A 27,216-nucleotide genomic window follows, 5' to 3' on the forward strand; every position below is an offset into this window, starting at 1 on the left:
AGCCTTACTTACAAATTCACAAGATTCAGTCATTTGCAATGAGTCTCCCAGTCATTAGCATGACATTAGAGAGCTACTAATACTGACAAATATTAAAATATAATTATGAATCCTAGATGGAATTGGCAAATAACTGTTCAAAATAATTTGGCTGTCATGCTAGTGGTCTTAACTTTCATGATTAAATGCTGCTCTCTTTACGCAAGAAGGAGTTTGCATTTCTAAGGTCACAAGCTTATAGAATATAATAAAATACAGCATATTTGCGGGGGGGGAATCTGGATGGCACAAGGAATGGTAATGGATTATCTTTTATTCTAGATCAACAATAGTTAAATTAATCTCAGGTGTGGTAGGAAATTGACTACTTAGTGATATGTAAAATGAGCTAGTGGCCTGCAACTAGTTTCCAGTAGACAGGTATCTGTGTTGCATTAGTAAAATTCTTGTATGAGTAAAATTAAGCTTGTGCATAAATGACTGCAAGATGAGGGCCTAAAATGTTAATTCAGACTCTGTCCTTCATATAGCTGATTTCAGACTGAGCAGGTGTATATCTTATAGGTTCTTGTTCTATAGGAAAGTAAGGGATCTTTTTTCCCACTGCAAAGTAGACTTTTTGTATGATCATCAGTGGTATTAGAAAGATTAGATTGGTTTGATTGCTAAAGAATAAAATTGCCAATTTATCATTATTAGTAATAGTTTCAGCAATATCTGTGCTGCTATATTTTTCCACTACGAACTTGTGTAATTGTTTGACACTATTATTGTATCAATGACCTAGTTTACAGTGATTAATAGTAACAAATGTCTAGACACAGATGCTATTTAATAAAGTAATATGAAACTTCAGCCTTAGAAACTTTATTTTAAATTTACATATAATCTGCATTTATGTACAAGAAAAAAGATAATTGATATGGAGCCTGACAGACCAACTGCGTGGATTCTACTGACTTTATTGGCCACTGGATTTGTAGATTAGTGGAAATAGGATTACACAAACTTTGAAGCTGCTGCCTTTGCATATTACTAGTATTCCAATAGTACTTGTTACTAGGCAGCATTTCGATCCAGGCTGATCTGTCTGTGCCATGGGCAGCACCCTAAACTGGTGTAAATTGGCCAGGTTTGTGGAGCTGTACTGATTTACACCAGTTGGGGCTCAGGCTGCAGAAGCTGATTTATTCAAGTAGTTATAACAATTAGAGGCCAAACAGCCCATTGAAAGCTAGAAACAGACCGACTCATTATAGTGTGAGGGCTTGTCTTCTCTGCTGACTAAATCAGCGCCACTGCGAATGATGCAGTGGCGTCAATTTAGTGGCTCTGGTGAAGATGTGGTAAATTGATGGCAGAGCGCTCTCCTGTTGATATCAGTTGTCCATCTCCCTGAGAGGAGGAAGCTATCTTGGTGGAAGAGCACATGTAAATCGATCTAAGCTACATTGACTGACTTAAGTTATGTAACTTAACTAGCCTACCTTAGATCAATTTACCTCCATGTAGACCAGGAGTGACCGCTGGACAAGTACACACATTGGTTACCTTGAATGGTCTTCCACTGGGTAAAGTAGTCCAGATCAAACCTTCATCCCACCGAGTTCCATAGGTGGAGATTTATCTGTGTCCACTAACCATTAAATCTTGTTGCATTGGTAGGGATGTGGCAAATACTCAGTTCAGATTCAATCTGTAGAATAATCCAGATTCTTGGAGGAAATGCAGAATTTCTCAGTTATTGGCTTCCGGAAATGTGGCCATCTACTATTGCATATGGCCTTTCACCTGTATCTTCCCCACTAGTTTGACTGATCTGTCAGGACACCCATCTAAATCAGTTGATATGAGACTGCTGTTTTCAATCTCTAGGGTCGGAATGAGCAAGGAAAGGGAAACACTGTCTGCTAGTGTCTTAGTGAGTTCCAGGGCTGCTAAAAGTGACTGAGAGTTCTTGTCAGGCAGACGTCCCTTGAGGGAATGCTGTCTGGCTTTATATTAGCTAGGAAGAAATAGGTTGAAACCAAGCATCTGGAAACCTACAAATGGCTTATGGAAAGAGTTAAGGAGTTTTGAGCTATCCATAAACAAAGAGCCAGGTAGGCAGAGATGGATGGAAGAGGCTAGATGAGGCTTTAAAAGGTTGAGTGTTAAGATTTTGGAAAGACTTTTTTATTGCCTTGGGGGAATGTTGAAAACCTACTGAATTTTCAGTTGATGTACATGTGGGTTGAGGGTGACTAATAAGATTGTTGGAACCTTTGTGGCTCTCCACCCACTGTGGCTTTGGTTTGTGAACCTTTCCGACACTCAGTGAAGCTTGTCTCTCCTTTCCAACCTTTATGGGATTTTGTGGAGGGGACAGCATTTAGGTTGTATGGGGCTATTTCTTGGCATGGGACAGCTACATTTGGAGGGCTGTCTCCAATTTATGAGTATGGAAGATCTTGAAAAGGATTTAAATAGTAATTTAAAAAAAATTCATGGTGAATTTTAAGTTTTCTAATAGACACTTAGAGGTTAGGACAGAGTCTCCTGGTATTTGGTTTTTCAAATCTAAATAACAAAACCAAGCAGATTAGACTGTGATATACACAGAGCAGAACAGTGAGTAAAAATAGCACCTTCTTATTCATATTGCTTTTCCTAGTAGAGCGATTATTACTGCATACCGCTAAAGCATTCACTAAATATGTTTAAATGTTGTTTAACTGATCTATTTACCTCTTTAAGCATCAAGCAGTATTTCCACTGCAATTAGTAAAATTATGAAATATTTCTTGCCCACTATGCAAGAATACACAATACATTGTAGTAGAAAGCGAATGTAGATTTGAATTCAGATTTAGGTCCTGATCTTGCAAGCTGCATGGTCAAGATCCTACACTCCGATGGAATCCCTTTGAACTTAGTGGGGATTTCTGTGAGCACAGAAACCTGCCCATATGGATCAGCTTGCATGACAACTAGCTTATACAAATTGAGCAATGAAAAGAAAAGAAATGGTTTGTGGCTCATATGGTTGTGAAGGAAAGCTTGAAAAAGGCTGAACAATCCTTACAGGCAAATAAAAAATAACTCCCTTATTACTAAAAATCATGATTTTTTGATATTTTGGGGGAGACTTGACTCATGATTTCTGAATGCTTAAGGCTGACAACACTGCTTCTGTCGTTCTCTTCCTTCTCAATCATGAGAGTTCAGGGTTTGAAAAGTTCACTTGCCCATCGTTAGAAGGAAGCTTTCCCCAATGGTTTCTCCAGCAGCTGATGGCACCTAAGCTTTTTTTTGATTGAGAAGAACCAGCTAAATCTCACTCTTACTGGAACAGTTCTGAGGAGAAGTGGGGACATGGGCAGGAGTTACTCATTGGGAAGGGAAGACTCAGAAACATGGGGAAGGGGTGGGACAGAATAGAGACACCTCTTTCACAGCAAGCTGAGAGGAGAGGTAAATGGTGGAGAAGCAGAGACACACATCATGAGTTGACTTCCACAAAACACCTTGATGATTTTCTTCCCTGTTGAGTTCTACTTAGTTGACCCTGCAGTTCTTGGAGACAAATTCTCAGTTATGCTAAGGCCCCTTTACATGTGTTAGCTAAACACTATTTTTTCCCTTGAGTAATAGGCTCCTGTGAGGAGTCTAGAGTTGACCTTTCCAGCTAAACCAAAATGAAAGCTATTACCCTGTGTTGATTGTAGGGAAAAAGTTGGGTTAGCTACCACCAACCTGACCTTGACCTCTTTTCCTATCCTAGACAAATATTGAGAGAGATGGACACTAAAATTAAAAGGTGGGGGGGGGGGGAACCCTAAACTTGTCTGAGTAAATACTGTAGATGGAATTGACTTATTTATTCTAAGCTTACTGAGAGTGGGGCAGAAAAAAACAGGCCAGTGCAAGCAAACATTCTTTGTATGTGTGAGAGAGAGAGAGAGAGGGTGGGCCTAGGGTTGGAGAAATATAAAAGCACTGGGGAAGTAGAGGAGTGCTCCCGAAGCAAAATGAATTCAGCTAACTGAGTGCACTGACCCTTTTCATGGTGACCCTTTTCATGGTGTTTTCAAGGAACAAATTCAGTACAACATTTGCTTACTCTGTGTTTAGTCTATCCTAACTGTTTAGTCATTTAACTCTCTCTGATAAAGCAAACAAAAAAACACACGATGGCAAACTTGAAATGTCTTTTCCCTTCCTTCCTCATAATATCAACAATTTTGCAATGGTCTTTTCTTAAAAAGCTTGTGTTTGTTTGGAATAAGCCTCCTCCAGTAAAAAGCCGTTGGAATCTGAATCTGCCCGTCACATCACCGTTAGCATCATTGCACATCTTTTACTTTTTGTGTCCTGAAGGATCCCACTATGCAGCATAACTGAAACAGTACCGGTACTAATGTTGTTTACCTCAAAAGGATGATGGGCTGAGTGGGAGAAATGTGATTTTAAGTAAATTAAAAAATAATAATAATAATAATTTTAACCCTTTCAGGTGATGTTTATGCTTGCACAGAATCATGAAATGTTGGCTCATTTATTCCCTTCAGACATGGCACAGTGAGGAGCAAATCAAACTGGCCTCACAAGATGTCTTCTTTCCCTCCCTCCCCCCCAGTGAAAAATTAAATTAAAAATCTGCATTGTCTTTGGGCTGTGTGAAAGAAATGGGTGAGAGCAGGGATAGAGCAGAGGAGCTGCAATCCACAGGAGAATCAGAATGTTACCTGAGGCAGCATTAACTCCCACTGTGTGCTTTGTGTGTCTCTCCTTGAGAAAGGTAGCACACAGATGGGGGTTGGCAGCCAAAGGCTACGAGAAGACTATTGGTCCTTTTGAGCTTCTGTAGCAGAGGCCAGGGCATTTAAGCGAGGATGAATAAGAGTACCTCCATGCAAGATCTATGGGGTTGAGTGCTCAGCTTTCTGTAGATTCCAGGGTTTGTGCTTCCTAATGGATGATCGTTTCCTACCCATTCTCTGCCCCACCGCTTGCCTGGACCAGGGTGTGTCATGAGAGACTGCTGCTATACTAGTGTCAGAGCTGTTGCAATAATTTGTCCTTTTCTGTGTGCAGGAGGGGGAGCATATAGGCACATGACTACAGCCAGCAGGACAATCTGCCTCTGACTTGAGGATGGAAAGTCCTGACCCAGTATCAGGGCCGCCCAGAGGGGGGGGCAAGAGGGGCAATTTGCCCCAGGCCCCGCGTCCCGCAGGGGCCCCCACGAGTGTTTTCCGGGGCCCCTGGAGTGTTTCCCCTCTTCCCGCGGCTCCGGTTGAGCTCCCGCAGGCATGCCTGCGGCAGGTCCACCGGAGCCCGGGAGGAGTGGACCTGCCGCAGGCATGACTGCGGCAGGTCAACCGGAGCCGCGGGACCACGGCACCCGCCGCAGTCATGCCTGCGGCAGGTCCGCTCGTCCCGGGCTCCGGTCGACCTGCCGCAGGCATGCCTGCGGGAGCTCAACCGGAGCCAAATGCCGCCCCCCAGGGAAAGGGCCGCCCCACGCGCCTGCTTGGCGCGCTGGGGTCTAGAGCCGCCCCTGAGCGGGGGCCCCCCGCCACCAAAGACCCCGGGCCCCCGGAATTCTCTGGGCGGCCCTGCCCAGTATATCTTCTCTTACCTTTCAACAGGAATTAGGAAAAGGCCCATCCCTGACACCAGGGCAACACTTCCCCACTCTCTCACTCCCTGCCAAATTTCAAGCCTCTGCACTGAGGCAAAACAAAATAATCTTTCTGCGACTCTGAACCCTCAGGTTTTTCAGGTGGCTTAACGGTAACCACCTCTTCCTCCAAACACCGGCGTTTTCATCCTTTCTCTTGTTTGTTTTTACACTGGTCTACACTGCAGTTATGTTGATGTAAGGCAGCTTACTTCGACATAATTATATCCGTGTCTACGCTACAGCCTTTCTCCTGCCGATTTGTAAGTGCTCTATTATACCGACAGAATAACTTCACCTACATGAGAGGTGTAGAGCTTATGTCGGTGTAGTTAGGGTGACAAAGTGTCTGTGAAGACACTGCCTTACTTACAAGGGCTCTCTTGCCAATTTCACAGCAGTAGCCATGAAATTGACAAAGTGAGGCAGCTAGAGCCCAGCTGCCCTCACTCCCCTGGAGAGCTGGGTGGGTGGGCACTGCTCCCAGCTGGGAGCTGGGCAAGAATGGATTCCGCTCCTGGCTGGGAGCCAGGGTGAGAAGCCCCAAGCAGCTGGACCCCCATTCAGGGCTGGGATTCAGGCAGCCATGTCAATTTCACTGCTTCCTTGCATCTTGTCTTTGATTAGGGTGTAAGCTCTTTAGGGAAGAGACTGTGCTTTTCTATATGTTTTTACAATGCCTAGCACAATGGGAAATAATCCTAATGGGACCTTTGGGTATCACTCCTGCTCTTTATTACCACTACTACATTTAATTCCCTATTTTTATTTTTCCATTTCAAGAAAACATTTAATCCTGTTGGTTTCTATGCAGCACTACAACAGTTTTTCTTTCCTTTGTAAAGGGATAAAGAAAAGACTATATTCTACTGTAGGAGAACATGGTTGAGATTTTCAATGATACTTTGCAGTTCCGTAGTACCTTCAGTCTCATACACTGAATTTCCCCTAACTATACCTCCATGACTTCCAATCACTCTAATCACATGAGAGCCAACGGGCAGATGGAAGAAACTGCAGCACATTTGCAGATGAAGTAGCTTGTCCTACATCATGGAAGGTTTATGGAAGTTCCAGGAGGAAAACCCAAATCTCTGCTCCCAGGCTTGTGCTTCAACTTTGTTTTCTAACTGAAGTCTTCTGCTGGACTAAGACTTTGGAATCTCAGCTGTATAGACATTAAAAGGGCATCTGGGATTTAATGAAAGGGCTTTCTAGTAAGAGAGTACCTGCTCCCAGGCTCTGGGCTCATGCTGCTTTAGCTTGGTTATCCGTGACAGTTTTTCAAGGCTGATCTAATGGTGGGTAGAAATGAGACCAGTGTGTTAGAGCGAGAGAAGAAGGCAGAAGCACCAGTTTGTAGGCAAAGCAAAAACATTTTAATTCTATATTGTTTTCTTTACTGGCTCTTCAGTTCCATTCCCCCTGGGAAGAAATATTGAACAAAATTGCCTGCGCTAATTCCTTTTGCAGATAGAGGGAGATTGGACCATTAATTATAAATGTCTGAAAAAAGTACAGTAATCAGAAAGTAAAAGGTAAAAATCTGAGTACTTGTTTACATGAACAGGAAGCAGCCTCAAGATCAGTCTATTTGTAAGATTATCTGTTTGTATAAAAGGTTGTCAGTTCATAAATATGGGAATGTGCAATTTCAGAACAAAAGAACCCAGTTAAAATATCAACACAATTCTAAATTCCATAACAAGTTTCTCGGTGTTTTCCTATTTCTGGTTGTGTGTCTTTAGTATGCATAGGAGTGTGTGTTCATAGAGGTGTTAAGTTCCTTTAACTTGTTCATATGGTGGAAATGTTAATTTTCAGTGGTGTGGAGGGTTTAAGGGGAGGCAATTAGCTGTATACGTTATTATTCTCATTCTCTGGAGTAGCCTTTTTGATTTGCTGTGCATGCCCCATGCGTGTGTTTCATACTATTTAGGAATTGAAGTATACTTTATTAAGCAGAGAACTTAATGGAACAAGTAACATAAGGGTTTACATTTTAAAAAACAAAAAACCTTTCCGTTCCATCTCAACTCAGTGTGACTGAGCAATAAATGTACGAGATGCATTTAGCTCATGCTGATAACACCTATATGATAAGGCACTTGGACCACAGAGATGCTCAGGTACCTCAGTAGCTATGCTACAATACCCTGAATAGAATAGTATTATGCAGTGTTTTCCTTCTGTTTCCTCCTCCACAAATGTCATATCTGGTCTCAATATCAAGCTGCAATACCTTTGACATGATCAGAAGTAGCCCTAGATACCTGTGCCTATCTGTACTTCATGATAAATGTTTCCCGTATTAGACTATTTTTATTCCTTCCAATGCAGTGTTCTCTATAAGCCATATGTGTCAAATTTTCCCCAGCTATCCATTGCAATCTGAATCCTAATGGCATTGATCGTCCTGTCCACGCAGAAGATATTAACCTGTCACTTGAAGGTGAAGGAGTTGAGTTGCCCTCACGTAAGAACGATAATACTCGGAAGGTGCTTGAGTCAAAAGGAACACCCAAGAGACAGCAGGTGGAACCAGAAACATCTAAGGTAGGTAAATTAGATCACTGCTTATTTTACAGAACCCTGAAGTGTGCAAGCGTGTCACAGAAGACACACAGTCATGGACAATGAGAAAAAGCAACAGCGGGGGAGGAGGGGGGGAAGTGTTGCAACAATAGAAAAGTATAGCTACACTAGGCACATGCATAACTTGGTGCTTCCACTATTTTATATCTATCTATATGAAAAGATTAAAAAATAGTTGAATTGCTCTATTGCAGGCATTGCAAAAGAGGTAAATTTGCAGAGGGATTTTAAAACAGGATAGAATGGTGACTGAGTGAACCAGCGTGGATTTGTGCTTTAACATGAGTTTGTGGTGACTGAGGGCTAGTCTAAACCGAAAAGTTCAATTGGCATAGCAACGTCTTTCAGGGTGTGAAAAATCCACACGTCTGAGAAACGTAGTTAAGCCAACCTAATCTCCAGTGACAGCTGTGCTAGGTCGATGCAAGAATTCTTCCACTGACCTAGCTGCTGCCTCTCAGGGAGCTGGATTACCTACAGCGATGGGAGAACCCCGTAATAAGTGTCTATACTGAAGCACTACAGCAGCACAGCGCTGTAGCATTTCTAGTGTAAACATATCCTGAGTTTAGTATGATGCATTAACTAATTTGAGGTAGGATGTACCCAATCAACTTCTCCACCTCTGACATCCCTGTGAATAGCCATACTTCAGATGTGAATTTGAAAGAACAGTAAATTGTCTGTTCTGATTTGTAAATTGACCTGAATTTTTAGTTTCTTCTTCACATGCAGTAGAGATACTCATCAAATATAAGTGAATGCTCCAATCATTTTTTATATTGGAAAATAACCTGTCTCTATGTATGGTCATGGCAGATATGTTTTTAAGTGGAATGAAAAATAGAAGAATGTAAAATATTTTGGTCCAGATTCCATAAAAGCCCTGCTAATCTTTTGGATCTTGTAAGCCCTGAAAAAACTCTGTGTGGGGGAGGAAGGGGGAGAGAAAGGTGGAGAGGAACTTCTGCAGAGTGGAAGACTGATATTTTTACCGAATCTGGTACTTCAGCGGTTACTAGAGCAGATAAAATGAAAGGTCAATAACAGTATTGTTGAATAACTTTGAACAAATAAGTATATTTCCTGTAGTAAATGATACAGTAAATTTAATAATGTATACACAACCAGTATGAACTTTACTTTTAGAATCAATTAACATTTGATATTTTGCACAATATCCTGGCTTGCTAACAGTAGAAGCTTACTGTGAATTCACCATAATAGTGTTTATCTAAGACACCTGCTTATAAACAGATGCAATTAAAACTCGCATCATCCTTTCTTCAGTAAGCCAATGAACTGAATCCAACCCAGGCTGACGGTAACAAAGTAGTTGCAATTTGCAGTCTGTTCAGTGGCTCAGGTCAAGTGAATTGTTGGCTTCACTTGAATCCTTACTGATTCAGGTTTCCATCTTTTATTTGCAGTCTCAACAAAGGGTATGTCTACACTGCAATAAAAAAAAACTTGTGGCACTGAGTCTCAGAGCCCAGGTCAATTGACTTTTTGGCTCATGGGGCTCGGGCTGCGGGGCTAAAAAGTGCAGTGTAGATGTTGGGACTTGAGCTGCATCCTGGGCTCTGAAACCCTGTAAGGGGGTGGGTCTCGGAGTTCTGGCTCCAGCCTGAGCCCAAATGTCTACACTGCTATTTTTAGCCCTGCAGCCTGAGCTCTGTGAGACCAAGCCAGTTAACTTGGGCCAGCCACAGCTGTGCCATGGGTCTTTTACTGCAGTGTAGATACACCCAAAGAAGCCAGATATGCAGTGGATGCTGAAACTAAGCTACACTAAGTGCTTTCCTCAAGTCGAAATTGAGATGCACGGGCAGCACAATATGATGAAACTTGCAGTGCCGCTGTCTGTGCAGTATTTGTTCTGTTGATAATTTGAAAATTTAATTTCCAGGGATGTCCATCAGGAAACATGGAGGGGGAAAAAAATGCTTCATTAGTATTGCAAAGTCAGCCATCAGAGTCATATGCACATAACTGTGCTGATCAAAGTAATCTTGTTAAAGAAGCATTTGTTTGTGCCTGATGAAAATATTTGTATTTTGTCTTTTGGATTAAGCTTGTAATAATTGTTAAGTATCAAACTAATAAAGTGGATTGGCTATTATTGGTGAACATGGTTCTGCAGTATTGGGTGATTCTCTCTCTGTTGTATCCACGTAGTATTGTTTCTCATCTGATCTGAATCCAGATCATTCTCTTCTGGAGAGATCTAGATGAGTCTTTTCTAATTGTCTGCATCTTGAATTGAAAACATAAAATGCATTTTAATGTGATTTTGGGGGGTGGGGGTAGAGGATACAAATTGAAGAAAGTAACTTATGTAATTTGTTTCCCTCTGTACAATGAAAGGATGAGACAGAGTGGAGAAAAATACCGCAAATGGAACACTGTTGGTTTATACACTTAATTTACGTTTTCCATCACAAAGATTGATTTATCCTTTCTTTTGTGTTCTTTTCTGGGTCTGTGATTGCTTTTAGTCCCTTGTGTTTAAATAATACTAATGCACACATCACATCTGTAGTTTTGACATTTATATAATGCATAGCAGTGCAATGTGATAAATGCAATTTATGATGTACTTTTGATCACCTTGCCTGGCCTTTTCCCAATCATTCATCTCCATGGGCAGGGCCGCCCAGAGGGGGGTGCAGGTGGGGCAATTTGCCCTGGGCCCCAAAGGAGCCCCCACGAGAATGTCGGAGGCTCCCTCCCGCCTCCGCCTTCCCCCATGCCCTGGAGCCTCAGCGCGCCGTGTCCAGGAGCAGCCCTGGACAGCGCTGCAGCTGCATGGCTCCAGTGGGGCCTGAGCTCCTCCCGCTCAGAGCCGCGTGGTAAGGGGGCGGGGCTGCGAGCTCCAGGCTGAGCGGCGGGAGCTCAGGTCCTGTGGAGCCATGCCGCTACAGCGCTATCCGGGGCCGCTCCTGGACGTGGCGCACTGAGGCTCCGGGAGAGGGGGGAGGCGGGGGTAAGTGGTATGGTAAGGGAGCCGGGGGGGGGGGGGGATTGGATAAGGGGCAGGGAGTCCCGGGGACAGTCAGGGCACGGGGAGGGGGCAGAGGTTTGGGGGGGGGTTGGATCATGGGCATTCTGGGGGTCTGTCAGGACTCTGGCGGGGGGTGGATAGAGGTTGGGGCAGTCAGAGGACAGGGAGCAGGGGAGGGTTGTGGGGGGTGGGGTTCGGGGGTGGTGGTTGGGAGTAGTTTTGGGGGGCGGTCAGGGGACAAGGAGCAGGATGGGTCCGGGATTCTGAGGGGGATGGGCAGTTGGAGGGGCAGGAAGTGGGTGGAGGTTGGATAGGGGGCAGGGCCAGGCTGTTTGGGGAGGCACAGCCTTCCCTATCCTAAAGCTCATTCAGCATTTTAGGCTTGCAGACAGCCATTTAACACAAAGAGCCAAGCTGTTATCTTTTCCCTTAGGGCTACCATCCCTTTCACTTCTCAAATGCCAAATTATAGTCTACATTTAATTTCAGTGCCATAGGGAGATTCATGTCAGGGGAGGGTAGCTTCACTTAAAATTAGCCACTTTAGATTAACCGTGATAGTCATGGGGGAGGGATCACAGGAGAAGAGCAATATCCTACACAACCTACCTCCTTCCCAACCCTACCAAGGGAGACCCCTCCCCCCTACATTCCCCGAGGCTCCAGAGGGGTTAATTCAGTGGTTCTCAAACTTTTGTACTGGTGACCCTTTCACATAGCAAACCTCTGAGTGTGACCCCCTCCCCCTTATAAATTAAAAACACTTTTTTATATATTTAACACTATTATAAATGCTGGAGGCAAAGTAGTGTTTGAGGTGGAGGCTGACAGATTGCGACCCCCAGTAATAACCTCGTGACCCCCTGAGGGGTCCCAACCCCCAGTTTGAGACACCCCCCCCAGGTTAATTTAATGTTAGCACCCTGCATGTGCTATTTTGAGCATTTCAGTTTTCACAACATAGGCTCATCTCAGACTCCGGAACAAACTCAAATGCTCAGTTTGTCGAGTATGTACATAGTCTATACTAAAGACAAACCCTCAGTAACTGTCTCCAGTTTGTGAGGGATCCAATGGAGCCTGTCTCTAGGAAACAGATAAATGCATGGAGGTTAAGTCCATTAATGGCTATTAGCCAGGATAGGTAAGGAATGGTGTCCCTAGTCTCTGTTTGCCAGAGGCAGGGCCAGCTCCAGATCCCAGCGCGCCAAGTGCGCGCTTGGGGCGGCGTCCTGCGGCAGGCGGCTCCGGCGGATCTCCCGCAGGCCTGCCTGCGGAAGGTCTGCTGGTCCCGCGGCGCCGGTGGACCTGCCGCAGACATGCCTGCGGAGGGGCCGCTGGTCCCGCGGCTCCGGTTGAGTATCTGTAGGCATGCCTGCGGGAAGTCCACCGGCGCCGCGGGACCAGAGCACCCCCCGCGGCGCGCGCCCCCCTGCTTGGGGTGGCGGAAATCCTAGGGCCGCCCCTGGCCAGAGGGTGGAGCTGGATGGCAGGAGAGAGATCACTTGATCGTTACCTGTTAGGTTTACTCCCTCTGGGGCACCTGGCATTGGCCGCTGTTGGTAGACAGGATACTGGGCTGGATGGACCTTTGGTCTGACCCAGTATGGCTGTTCTTATGTTCTAACCTAAATGAACCCAAAATTATGGAAACAGATATGAGTCAAGGAAGCCAGCTGAGTATCAGAAACCTGGAAAAATCTCTGACTGGATGGGCTCAGGCATTTGGTCACAACCTGAGGTGGTTCAAAAGTTTTTGAATTTTTTTTAAGCAGTTTTTTTTTATTGTTTCTTTAAACAATCAAACACAGCAAGCAGCAAATATTTGGCCACACACTTCTGAAACCCCAAACCATGTTCAGGTTTTGGCAGACTAATTTCAGCTTTTCAGTTTAAAAAAAAAAACAAACACAACAAACTTTGAAGGAAAGCAGACATTGTCCGTGATTTTTTTTCCTGCTTTTTAAAAACCCCTAGTTTTCAATCCAGAAAAAGTTTTGACGGAAAATATTTGTCCAACCCTTTTAATGAGCTTTAGTGCCTTTTAGCACTAGCTGATGCTGAGAACCAGTGATACCTTGTAAAGGTGATTTGAAAAGAAGTTTTTCTCAAAACTGGGTTTGTGACGAGATGCGGAAGGTTTTTAAATGTTTATTTTTCCCGGGGGGGGGGGTGTATGTGGAAGTGGGGGCCCCCATGAGAATATAGTATTCTATAGTATTGTAACTTTTTTTTTTTATGGAAGTGGCCCCTGAAATTGCTTTGCCCCAGTCCCCCTGAATCCTCTGGGCTGCCCTGTCCATGGGAACCACTTTCAACATTTGAAATCCCTGGTCGCCTCAAGCTATTGCCATTAAAATGATAGGCCAGCAGCTGAGGGGGCCACCAAGGTGGAGGCTCAACCACTTTTTGGCTGGGCCAAAGTTGAGTAGCACTGTAACCCCATGCTTCAGGTTGCAACCCCATTCACTCAAATTTGGTGTGTGTGTGTGGAGGCTCATGGGCCAGGGGAGTCAAGCTGCTGTGGGGGAAGGGGAGGAAGAGCATGCCGGAGAGGGGAAGGGGGGGTGAGATGGGGGGAGAATCTGTTTTTTACACACACACACACACACACACACACACACACACACACACACACACACACTTTGAATGGTGCTCTATGCTTCCTCCCATCTCCCCTGCCCTGATTCAAACAAAGAGACCATTCCACCTGCCAGAGTAATATTTTCTTCTTGTTTTTACAATGGTTTGAGATGCAGCATGGGTAATATTTCATCATGGACCATTGAGAGATTAAAGGGCCAGTTTTTGCAACTCATCAGGGCTGTGAAGAGGTACCTTATACTATTGGACAAAGAATGAAATATACAGCACTCCTAGTTCTGGAATGTCCTATGAGATCAGATTTGTGTGTGTGTGTGGAGGGGGCAGAAAGGGCTGTGGTGTTGCATAAGTTTTGTAAGTTTCTAAAATGCTCTTTTGTTCTCATAGTAACTAAGGCATCTGATTTTAAAGATGAATTGATACGGAAAAACAGAAGAAACCTTCTATCCCTCTTTTCCTGCAGGACATGTGGCAAACACCAAATTCACAAATGTGGTATAAAACCTTTAGTGGCATATGGTTGGGTTGATATGGATATGGATAGGTCAGTGAGACTCCACCCAAGTACAGAGACCACAAAAATTGATGCGGGATCAGAGTGTGTTTGTGCATATGCACATGTGTGTGATTGCTTTTAATCTTAGCAGTATGTCAAAAGGCAAACTTTAAAATCCACTGCTGAATGGACCTACACAGAGCTGAAGTCTCTCTTCATTTTGGTTTTTCACTAACAGCCAAGGATGGTTTTAGAAAGACATTTTTCCTCCAATAGCTTCACTTGTTAGTCCCAGTGTATGATCTTATATACTGTTTCCTCAATTTTATCCATTATCCTTAATGTCATTTCTGCTGGCTCCTATGTCCATCTTGATTTTTTTTTTCCATTTCCTTCCTGTCTAGCCCCAAATTTTCTGATTTCTTGTTCTCATTCACAAATTTAGTTCATGATTTTGAAAGCAGCACTATTCATTGTGAGCCAGGGTACTAGAAACTGGCCCTTCCTTTCCTAAGAAGAAAACTATTCAGAAAAGTTTGATTCTCCTATACAGAATATATACCTCATGTCACATATCGTTCTCATTATGCCATAATTGTTGGCAAATATTGCAGGCTGCCTAATGGTGACCAATAGAACTGCAATTAAACTTTTTTGTTTAGCTGGTAATTGCAGTTTTATATTTGATTTGGAGACAAATTACAGGTGTTTCAAATCTGCACAAAAACTGTAAGAAAATAAAATGGTAGATGAAGTGATACAATTTTCTGTTGCCTTTTGTTGACAAGTGCTTTATAGATATCAGTGTGCTGAACATTTTTTTTTCTTCCTTTGTAATGTAGCTTTTAACACTTTGGGGCTCTTTATATTTTTCCATAATTCTGTTATGAAAAAAGACCTCAAAAACATTGAAGGTCAGAGGTTGAGAATTCTAAACCATTACTGTTCCCTTATCTCACCTCATCAGGCCAAATATCACCACTCGAGTAGACAGGAGCAACTCCATTGACTTCATGGAATTCTGCTTGCTTATGGCAGTAGTTAATGTGTATTGCAGCACAGAGCCATTAACATGCCTTGAAGCATGCCTCTGAGCACAGAGGGAGAAGGCGGGTTCTAAGTGGCACCTGTTAGGTTGATGTTTATCCAGCTTTGGTGATGTGTAAGGATATTTTGTCTTGACAATGTGTAAAGAATTTTAGCCGTTAACTTCCATTTTTAATGGCAGAATAAAGGAAATGAGCATCCAAAACAGAGAATTCCCCCAAAAGCACAAGTTTTTGCATTAGTAACTTTTTTATAGTAGGACTACGTTGTCACGTTAAACAGATCCCGTTACAATGGGGCTGTTATCTCTCTCTCTTTCTCTCACACACACACACATATAAATGAGGACTTTTAATGATGGAGTGGGTTGATTTAACTCAATGTTCTTGCTTGCTGATTTAAAGCTGTAATTTAAATCCTTGACTTTAATCTTGTTTTGCATGTGTACTTTATTTTCCTAAAGATGCATTGATTCTCATTGATTGGTAACCACTGAAAAGTTGATTTGCAACCAAATATAGCCCTTATGCTAAATTTGGTTGTGTATTTTTTTTAAACTAGCCAGGAGGATACACTATCTATATCACACATTTATTTGGGCAATTATATAGCTTATCTTACATTTATTCAGATTCTTAATTTTTGCATTTGTATTAAGGTGAGTGATGCATTTCTTATTTACTAGATGATTGATCTTGTACTTGTCATTTATGTCAAGCTCTGTTTAGATGGAAATTCAGTTAAGTGCATGACAGCAGTATTTCTTTTTTGAAATTGCTAAATAAAACTACCTTCTGTGCTGGATAAGGAAAAAACTGTTTTAACTAAACATGTTTTGCATCTAAAACTGACTGATTTATTACACCAAAGAAGTAATATCTGTAGTTAACTGATTGAACTGATTATTTCTGATCACTATGTCCTTCACAATTTTAGAATAAGTAGATCTTCTCCTCACACCTAATTTCTTGTCATAGTTTGGAAGAAGAAAACAGGCGCTTCTGCTTTTTCAACTCTCAATTAATTTCTTAACTTTGAATGAAAGTCATTGAACTGAACCAGTTGAATAAACTGAAATGGAGGAAATAGTTTTTCTGTCTTAGCAGAAGAAGGTACTGCTGTCAAAAACTGGTTTAGCATTTCAACAAACTCTGATTCCAGGTGCTTAGCTAGTGACTTCCATCAGTTTAGTGGTTTGACTGTCTTTAAAACTTCAGCAGCAAACATTTATCACTTAATATTTTTCAACATTTAATTTAACTGATTATAATAGATTATAGTGAGCATAGGCTGTCATAATGTCAAATTTAATTTTAAATATGTTTAGTTTTAAACATAAACCTGTATTCCAGGAATTAAATCTGATTTTAAATTTTTTTTAAATGGGAATTTAGGGTTTGTTGTTTTTTTGTTTTTGGTTTGAATCCTTTTATTATATCTGCCTCGTTTAAGGGTGAATTGGCCAGATCTCACATGGCTCTAGACTGGTGGCCAATGTCACTCTTCCAAAAGAGTTATTTTTATTTATTGAACAGGATGTTCTTGTTTTAAGCTTTTCTCTTTGAAAAATGACAGGGTGGAAAAAATGCTGATGGGGTGGCACCAGGATATCCCTGCAAGCCTGAGGCTGAAACCCAGGCCAGTTGGCTGAGGTTAACAAACATTTCATGATGGGGGGAGTTTCACCAGAACCCAAATAGCTCTGTTTCATATAGCTAATTTCTTAAGATAAAACCCTAGAGGAAGTAAATTTAATGTGGATTGTCTTCCTTTATTAATGATAGTTATAGTGACACAACAGCTTTTCCTGCTGTATAGTTACAGAGTCAGTCTACAGGACCTGCAGCTCTGAGTACTGAAATGGTTCCAAAATTTTTTGTTTGGCATGTACTATAATGTAGTTCAATTGACATCATTACATTACTTTCTTTCCACACAAAAGCTTGCATCTGCAATTCAACAAATGACTGATATAAAACAGAAGTATTCACATTATAATATCAAGCTAAAGAGAAGTATAATTTAGATGTTCATGACTGTGAGCTCTCTTTGTGTTTGTACATTAGTATGGAAATATAGCATGGACTCTGGTTATTCTGTTTTGAACAGTGAAACAGAAAGATACAATGACCTCTGCCCACATGAAATGACTGGGGCTTTTCATAATTTGGTGATTGGTCCAATTGATGAAAATATCTTTATAGAAATTCCATTTGCCATATACAACATCTCTTCTTAGTTCAAGATTTCAGTGAGAAATAGCTAGCAGAAAAAGAAAGTGTTGTCTCCCTTCTGTTGAGCAGGAGCAGATATCCTGGGTGTTGCAGGTAGGTTCTTATTGGAGTAGAAATCCAGTGATGTGACATGGAGTCTAAGTATATTCTTAGTGACATGGGTTTATTTTACACTATCGTTGGGTTATTTGCTCTTTACACAACTAACATAATATGAAGAAACCACGTGGCACGGTGGGGCCAAATAACTGACAACAGAGAAATCCTAGCTACATGAATACACTGCTGATCTGACAGGTTGTTGGTGTCTTCTGAAACTACGATGATGTTGAGGCCCATTATTTTTGATCTAGCGCTCACTCTTGTACATTTGTGCGTGTGCGCGCACACACACACAGACTTTGCTTGCTGAGCTCTGTCTTGGGACATCTGGACCGGAGAAGTTATGTCCGACTCTGATTCTCTGGGTGGATCTGTGTCAATATGATTCCCAGGGTAGATGAGACTAGCCTGGGCCTGGTGGGGCTCTTCACAGCCCCCAGCTCAGGACTGTGCCTAAGAGAGACAAACTAGCCTTGGTTGGTTGATCTGTATATCTGTTGTTGTTAGCTGTATTGGAGTAATGCCTAGGAGCCTTAGTCATGGATCAGGACCCCAGTGTGCAAAGTGCTGGACAAACACAGAACAAAGAGATGGTGCTTGCACCAAAGAGTTTACAATCAAAGTACAAGATGAGAGACAATAGGTGGAGACAAACAGATGGGGGAGCATAAGGAAACAACAAGCCAATCTATATCTGTGTGGCTTCTATTCTCCTGCCAAGGCAATCAAAAGGAAATCTTGGTATTTGTATTCTTCCCCATAATACTAATGTGGGTTTGCGCAGGGAGAGGAAGAGCCATTACTGTATATGCTGCAGCAGTGATTAGTAAGCATATTAGTAAACAGCAAAGGTGACAATACTATGGAAATAAGCTTCAAGCTTTATTCTCTTTGTAATATTCCCACTGTAGACAAATAAGACACAAACTCACTTTTGTAAAGCTGAATTTCCTGTCTGGGAAAAAGAGTGCATAGTTTAAAAGTGATTGTGTGTGTGTGTGATGGAGGGGAACTGGTTCCCTAAAGTATGCACCTGCTGTAGTTATTCTGCTGCTGATGGTTTTTCACTTCACTGTGAAGCTGCCCAACAAAGCCTTCCAAAAACTTGTTTTCTACTTTGAAGCGGCTCTAAATGGGTTTACAGATGTGGCTTCGAGAATAAATCAGTATTTTAATGACACAATTGCCTGGATGGGGAAGAAAAATATAAAAATGCCCGTAAAATATAAAATCCTGATTAAAAGAGATTGTGCTTTTACAATCAAGACATAGTAAAGAACCAATTTATTGCTTAAAATAGGAAAGCAGTTTTATGCTTCACTGCTGGCACTCCACCCTCTCCCAGCAGATCCTCATCTGTATTATAACAATAGGTACATTAATCTGCAAAGTTATTTCACTAGGTACCTCCTACAAAACTGATTAGCGGTTTCAGTAGTTCACCTTTTTAAATAGGAAATGTTTTTTATTTCTCTTTTTTGAAAATGGTTTTAGTTGCTTATTTGTGAAATCCCTCCCAGAGGTACAAAAGGGACCTGGGAATGCCTATATTCGGTGGCAATGATAGATATGTAAAGGGCATTTCCAGGTAGCTACTGTAACTTTGGCCTGGATTTGACCAGCTTGTTAACTTCCATTTTTAGTAATGTGATGGTCTAAATAGGGTGACCAGATGTCCTGTTTTTAAAGGAACAGTCCCGTTTTTGGGACTTTTTCTTATATAGGCACCCATTACCCCCAACCCCTGTTGCTGTCTGGTAACCCTGGATCTAAAGAATGAAGTAATCTCATTTTAAAATGTCCTGAAATAGGTCATGTAATGCAGTGTAGGTGCAGTGTTCCATGTCTGAACTGTATATCCAAATTATAAATTACACGCCTTTTTTAAAAAAAGGAAACAAGGGTTTCACTTTCTTAGACTGGTGTTATAATGAGGCCTGGTATACACTGCCACAGTAAATCGATCTAAGCTACGCTACTCCAGTTACATGAATAACCTAACTGAAGTCGACATAGCTAGATCCACTTACCACAGTGTCTGTGGAGATGTGGAGTACAGAAATCGACAGGAGACCGCTCTCCCATTGCTTGAGCATGTCTTCACCAGACCCGTTATATCAATTACAGCATTGTCGATTTAGCTCCGTAGTGACGATGTACCCTCAGATTGAGGGTATGTCTGCACTGCACATTACACCTGGGCTTTTACTCAAGCTTGAGCACAAGCCCCTCTCCTGTCTGCACACAAATCAGGCTGACTCAGATCAGCAAGTATTCAGGAACTGGGACCTAGAACCCTGCAGGGGGCATACGTCAGAGCCTGAATCTTGCTGTGACTCAGGTCCAAGCTCATTTTTGCAGTGTGAACGCAGGTCAATCCACAGACCCAAGTCAGAATGACTGTGTAGTGCATTATGGAGGCATTAGCATGTCTGCAAGACTTGGGTCCAGCAACTGGAAAGCCAGGTTTATGGTGCAGTGTGGAAGCACAAGGATGGGCTTGGAAACACAGACCTGGACTTAGTGTGCAGTGCAGGCATACCCTATATGGCTCACCTTCTTTGTCAGTATTAGTAACACTCTATTGCACAAATCCAACTCACTTAATACAAAGTCATGTTCAGTCTGAATGCTAATTTTAGAAATACAGATGCAGTCTTTGTATGCTGGATTAATTTTCCCAAATCTGTGGATTTCCTGGGAAGCGCTTTTTTGATTTCCAGGACTCAGGAAATGACTGCTCTTAGATAAAGAGAGAGGTTATGGCACCCAGCTGGGTCTTGGGTGATCTGTTTCTAACTCACCCACAGATTTCCTGTGTGACCCCACAGCAAGTCACTTAGGGTATGTCTACACTGTAATTAAAAACCCATGACTGGCTCGTGGCAGCTGACTTGGGGTAAGGAGCTGTTTAATTGTGGTGTAGATGTTCGGCTTGGGCTGGAGCCCGGGCTCTTGGACCCTGTGAAGTGGGAGGGTGCCCCGAATATCAACACCATGGTTAGACAGCCCCTTATCCTGAGCCCCACAAATCTGAGTCAGCTGACACTGGCTAGCCATGGGTTTCTAATTGCAGTGTAGACATATGCATAATCTCCCTGTAGCTCAGTTCCCAATCTGTAAAATTAGGGCTAGTTAAACAATCAGTTTGTAAGCACCTGGAGGATAATAAGTAATAGTCTGCATGGATTTATGAAGAACAAATCATGCCACACCAATCTAATTCCCTTCTTTGATAGGGTTACTGACCTTGTGGATGGGGGGCGGGGGCAGTCAACGTGAGGCGGGGGGAAGCACTAGATGTGATATTTCTTGATTTGTCTTTTGAAACAGCCCACGTGATATTCTCATAAGCAAACTAGGGGAATGTGGTCTAGATGAAGTTTCTATAAGGTGGGTACACAACTGGTTGAAAGACAAAGTTATCAATGGTTCACTGTCAAATTGGGAGGGCATATCTAGTGGGGTCCCACAGCGATCAATCCTGGTCCAATACTAGTCAGTATTTTCATTAATGACTTGAATAAGTATGATGTGAAGTGTGCTTATAAAATTTGCAGATGACATCAATCTGGGAGAGGTTTCAAGCACTCTGGAGGGCAGGATTAGAATTCAAAGTGACCTTGACAGGTCTGAAATCAACAAGATGAAATTCAATTAAGTGCAAGGAAGGAAAGGAAGGAAAAATTAAATGCCCAATTACAAAATGGGGAATAACTAGCTAGGCAATAGTACTACTGAAAAAGATCTTGGGGTTATAGGATCATGAACTGAATATGAACCAACAAGTGATGCAGTTGTGTAAAAAGGCTAATCTAATTCTGTGGTATATTAGGAGTGTCATATGTAAGACATTAGAGGTAACTCTCCCACATTCCTCGGCACTAGTGAGGCCTCAGCTGGAAAGATGTGGACGAATTGGAGACAGCCCAGGAGAGAACAACAAAAATGGTGAAAGGTTCAGAAAACCTGACCTAGGAGGAATTTTTTTTCTTAAAGGGGGGGGAAGGGAGGTGCGGAGAAAATACCGGGGGGGGGGGCATGTTTCTTCTTGAGAAAAGAAGACTGAGGGGTGACTTGATAAGTCTTCAAATATGTTAAGGGCTGTTATAAAGAGATCAATTGTTCTCCATGTCCACTGATGGTAAGATGACAAGTAATTGACTTAATCTGCAGTAAGGGAGATTTTAGCTTAGATATTAGGAAAAACTTTCCGATTATAAGGATAAATGTAAGTATTGGAATAGGTTACCAAGAGGATTTTTGGAATCCCTATCACTGGCGGTTAAGACAAACACCTCTCAGGGATGGTGTAGGTTTATATGGTCCTGCCTCATAGCAGGGGACTGAACTAGATAACTTCTTGAGGTCCCTTCCAGCCTTACGTTTCTGTGAAAACTGGTTTTCAATGGAAAATTAGGGTTGTTTTTTTGTTTTTGTTTTACTACATTAAAATGTTCAAGGCAAGTATGTGCTTTCCATTCAAAGTTTTGAGATTTTTGTTGAAAAAGCAAATGCTCTGCAAAATAAAAATCTGTCAGTTTTCAGCTGAAAACCAAAATATGCCACAGCCGTGCATAATGGGAGCTGAAATTCTGTTGCCTCCTGACCCCATTTTCTTTTAAGGTTGAGCTCCTTGGCTGTACTACATCTATTTTGATGCACTATGGTCAGTGACCCCTATGATGCACCACCACCTCTCTGCAAGAAGGGAGACTATGGTGCATCGTGGGCAAAGTAGCTCAACGAGGGAGCCCATCCTACAGAAGAAAATGGGAGCATGAGGCACTGCAGCAGCATTTCCAAACTGATGTTTGTTTTTCAGTTGAAATTTTTTGGTATTTGAATTTCTGCTGAAAATCTAAATTTTCTGTGAGATTTAGACAGTGTATTCATCAATTTCTCTTGGTGGTAGGGTGTAATTTTGACCAGCTTTCATGATAATATTTCCCTTATCTCTTGCTTATTTAGATGGCAACTATTTTCAGCTGTACAGAGCTTGGCACAGTAGGGCATCCAATCTTAACTGGAAACTCTAGGTGCTACCATAATACAAATAACATTTATAAACTAAGGAGGGGTTTTTAATATTCAATATGTGCATTTAATACAAAAGCCCTTTGGATATTTTCTGAATATATGCTTTAATCAAAACAACTCCCACCATTTCTATTCCAGGGTAATTCACAATAGATTCATTTGCAGCTGATGCATTATTTTTAAAAGAACCTCCCCCTCCCCACCGGTATCTTTCTAACATTTCTCACATACTGTTACCTTCAGCTGGTGCATCACCACTTGAGCACCCCTAAGACCAGAGGTGAAAGTAAGCCGGTACGGCATACCGGCAAGAGCCAGTACACCGTGCCGGACCGTACCAGCTTCCGCGGTGGGGATTTAAAGGGCTCTGGGCTGCCCGCTGCTGCAGGCTGTCACCTGTGTGGGGTAGGCAGGCTTAACCAGGCAGGATCCAAGTGTAGAAGGGCTCACTGTGGGGGGAGGGGGGGAATCCAAATGTGGGGTGAGAGGATTCTGTGTGGGACAATCTGGGCGCAGGCAGCTCATTGGGGGGGGTCTAGTTGTGGGGGGATCTGGATGCACAGAGGTTTGTTGGTGGAGTTCAAGGTGCAGGGGCTATGGGACTCTGCAGGGGCTTCCAGGTGAAGATGGTTGGGGCTCGGTGTGGGGGTCTTGATACTGGGGAAGTGGGGCTTGGTGGGCTGAGTTCAGCTAGTTGGGGGTCAGTGACATGGGAGTCTGGATATTGGGGCTCAGGTGGTGCAAGGGGTTGGGCATCAGGGTTGGGGGTAGAGTGCAGGGAGCTCAGTGGTGGGTGATCTGGGTGCAGGTGTGGGGGTCTGGAGGTAAGGGATCTGGGTGCCAGGGGGCTCCAGATCCAGAGGTTGAGGTTCAGTGGGGTAGGGTTTGGGTATGGAGGGATAGGGGAGTTCTTGATGTACCGGGTGAGGCTTGGCAGGGATGTGGTGGGTGTGGGAGGTCTGGATGAACAGGGGTTGGGTGGATGGGGGAGCAGCTCCCCATACAGTGACCCCTCTCCCTCACAGCTGGAAGCAGGGGAGGATGCTGAGCTTCCTGTAGGCGGGGGAGATTTCTGGGGGTGGGTCTGACACAGCCCCAGCCACTGCTTGCAGGAGAAGAGGAAGTCCCGTCCTATCCTGCTGCCAGCCCAGATGGGACTATCAGCTGATCCTGGCTCAGGATAGGAGTCACTGGCTGGGTTGTTGTGACTTTACCTCTCCAAGTGCCTGAAACAATGTACCTGCACTACTAGCATGTGATGCGTGACTGCCCTTGCAGCTTCCCTTTGCTTCTCTGTCAGAAAGTCACTTTTCTGTGAGGAAGCAAAGAAATTTGCAGGGGACATGAATTATGTGCACATGCAGTGGTGCAGAATTCCTCCAGGAGTAAGGGAGGGAAGAATAGGGACATGAGGTAACTGAAGTGCAACTCCCTTTAGACTTGGCATTAGCATACCTGAATCAAAATATTTCTGTTTTTCAGCCTATTTCTTGGTTCTATGTGTAATGCTGCTTTCCGAGTTCAGGTCAACTCACCTGAGTCAGTGCTGTTAATTAGGGTGACAATGGTGCCCTCATAGGTCTGAACTTTTCTAGTGTAAAAGTTCTGTCCATTTCCCCCACCCCCCTTTTTATAAAATCCTGGGAGTCTGGCTGACTCTGCTTACTTCTCTCTACTGCTGTTTTCTCTTGGTATCCTGCCAGCAAACAATACCTGTAGCTATTCTGTGACAAGGTAAACGTGCCGCAAGCTTTAAAGGGTTAACAGATCCTGGCTGGCCACATGACTACTTATGAAAGAAGTATAAAAAGAAGGGTGAGCTGGGTCAAAGTCAAGCTAAGGGGAAAGGATGTGTCCTCCTGTCCACCTGAAGCAAGGAAAGCTCTTGGGGGGGGGGGGCGTTATGGCCTAGTGTTGTAGTTGATTTGCTTTTGTTTTGTGGACAATAGAACAAGCCCTGTGGAAAGGGCCTTAAAAAGACCCTCGTAGCTTTATTTGCATAGCTAGTGACACTGTCCAGCAGCTTACATATCCCTGGGGACAGTATTGCCAACTCTGACAAGCCATGTAATTTTTGGCTGGGCCTGGAACCAGTCTCTCTATGAGATGGGAAGCTACAGCACTCCTGAGAATTTTAGCCCTACCTGAGGATTGAAACCCCTCTGATTGGCTGCCTTTCCCACCTCTTGGGGAAGAGCAGCCAATCAGGGCTGCTGTGGTAAGTAGACAGCCACACTCTCCTCCCTCCTCCAGCACCCCCTCGGGAGCCCAGAGGAGTTTTTTTTGGTAGGGGAGGGAGCGTCTGATACTATTCTCACAGAAGGGAGGGGGAAGGAGAGAGCAGAAAGAGCTCCATAGCTCTATCTGCCCTCTGTTCCTCCTCCATCCTTCCCTGCAACACCAGGCTTGGGGGGCGGGGGGGTTGGAAAAACTCCTGGAGGAGCAGGGAGTGTGGGACAGAAGCGATGTGCCGCCTGGAACAGTTCATAGTTAATCACTGGGCTGGTAGAAGGCCAGGTGTCAGGCTGGGCAACACTAAGAAATAATTCCCATTTTGGACAATGGGAAGAAGCTGGAAGCAGCTAAGAGTTCTTGTCTTAGGGGAGCCTAAAATCACCTTTCCCAATACATTTAGGAGAGTTGGCAACATCAGAGATGAGGTGGAAAGGGAGAAGAGGGGGTTCAAAAAATCAAGACAAACCAAAAAATGCACCTGTGACATCTTGCTCGGGACACCCAGAACTGTAAATCACTCTATTGCCACTACTTTAGCAAGAGTGAGAGCTTTGCTGCTGCTAAGGTGTGTGGCAGTTTCCTGGCAAGAGAGACAGGCTGGTGTGTCAGGGAACTCCTCAAGATTCTCCCAGACTAAGGCCTGGTCCACACTAGGACTTTAATTCGAATTTAGCAGCGTTAATTCGAATTAACTGTGCACCCGTCCACACCAGGAAGCCATTTAATTCGACCTAGAGGGCTCTTTAGTTCGAATTCGGTACTCCACCCCGACGAGGGGAGTAGCGCTAAATTCGACATGGCTATGTCGAATTAGGCTAGGTGTGGATGCAAATCGAACTTACTAGCTCCGGGAGCTATCCCACACTGCACCACTCTGTTGACGCTCTGGACAGCAGTCCGAGCTTGGATGCTCTGACCAGCCACACAGGAAAAGTCCCGGGAAAATTTGAATTCCTTTTCCTGTCTGGACAGTTAGAATCTCATTTCGTGGTTGGACATCGGGGCGAGCTCAGCAGCACTGGCAGCGATGCAGAGCTCTCCAGCAGAGGAGTTCATGTAATCTCAGAATAGAAAGAGGGACCCAGCATAGACTGACCGGGAACTCTTGGATCTGATCGGTGCGTGGGGCGAGGAGTCTGTGCTTTCGGAGCTGCGCTCCAAAAAACGGAATGCAAAGACCTACGGGAAGGTCTCCAAAGCCATGAGAGACAGAGGATACAGCCGGGATGCAACGCAGCGCCGCGTGAAAATCAAGGACCCCAGACAAGGCTACCAAAAAATCAAAGCGGCAAACGGACGCTACGGAGACTGCCACCACTGCCCCATCAGTGACCATGGACTCTGACGATGGGACAGTGTCGACGGCCAGTTCCTCGGCAATGTTCGCGGACGGGGAAGATGAGGAAGGGTTTGTGGACGACGAGGCAGGCGACAGCGCTTACAACGCTGGTTTCCCAGACAGCCAGGATCTCTTCATCACCGTCATGGAGATCCCCTACCAACCGTCCCCGCCCATTAACCCGGATCCTGAATCAGGGGAAGGAGCAGTCGGTAAGTGCTTTAACCATGTAAACTTTTATTCTTAATATAACAGGAATCTGAAGTATGTGAAAAGGAGGTCTCTCTATATATGGGGATAGAACAGAAATCCTCCTGGGAGATCTCCACGAAGCTCTCCTGGAGGTAATCGAAAAGCCTCCGCAGGAGGTTCCTGGGGAGAGCTGCCTTATTGGGTGCTCCGTGGCAGCACACTTTTCCGCGCGAGGCTTTCATGAGGTACTCAGGGAGCATTGCCTCCCCGAGCACGGCTTCATAGGCCCCTGGTTTGTGCTGGCTTTCACGCAGCATGCGCTCTCTATCTCCTTCAGTGACCGTACTCAGGGTGATCTCGCGCGGAGACTCCTGCATCTAATTAGGGGAATTACTGTAATGTTACGCCTGGTCCAAAGTATTTTTCAAAAAACTCCGGACAGACGGCATAGCAGAGACTCAGCACGCTGCTGCGTGACGAGCGTAACGGAAAGCCAAAGATTCAAATGGACGCTCATGGAGGGAGGGGGGACTGAGGATGCAAGGTATCCCACAGTTCCTGCTGTCTCCGAAAAGCATTTGCATTCTTGGCTGAGCGCCAAATGCTTCTAGGGTCAAAAACAGTGTCTGCGGTGGGTCAGGGCATAGCTAGGCAATTTACGCA

General features: G+C 43.8%; 1 protein-coding gene across 3 annotated transcripts in view; it reads left to right on the plus strand.

Annotated features, from left to right (window-relative positions):
• The window catches only part of SAMD12 (sterile alpha motif domain containing 12), a 232,430-nt gene that overhangs the window by 9,942 nt on the left and 195,272 nt on the right, over window positions 1-27,216 (plus strand). For all 3 annotated transcript variants that reach the window (XM_045006592.1, XM_045006594.1, XR_006577107.1), the window contains exon 2: window positions 8,043-8,221. In XM_045006592.1, the coding sequence (XP_044862527.1) occupies window positions 8,043-8,221 (179 nt within the window). The remainder of the gene's footprint in view (window positions 1-8,042; window positions 8,222-27,216) is intronic.

The sequence above is a fragment of the Mauremys mutica genome, chromosome 2, assembly GCF_020497125.1.
Source record: "Mauremys mutica isolate MM-2020 ecotype Southern chromosome 2, ASM2049712v1, whole genome shotgun sequence".
In the NCBI taxonomy this organism is placed as follows: Eukaryota; Metazoa; Chordata; order Testudines; family Geoemydidae; genus Mauremys; species Mauremys mutica.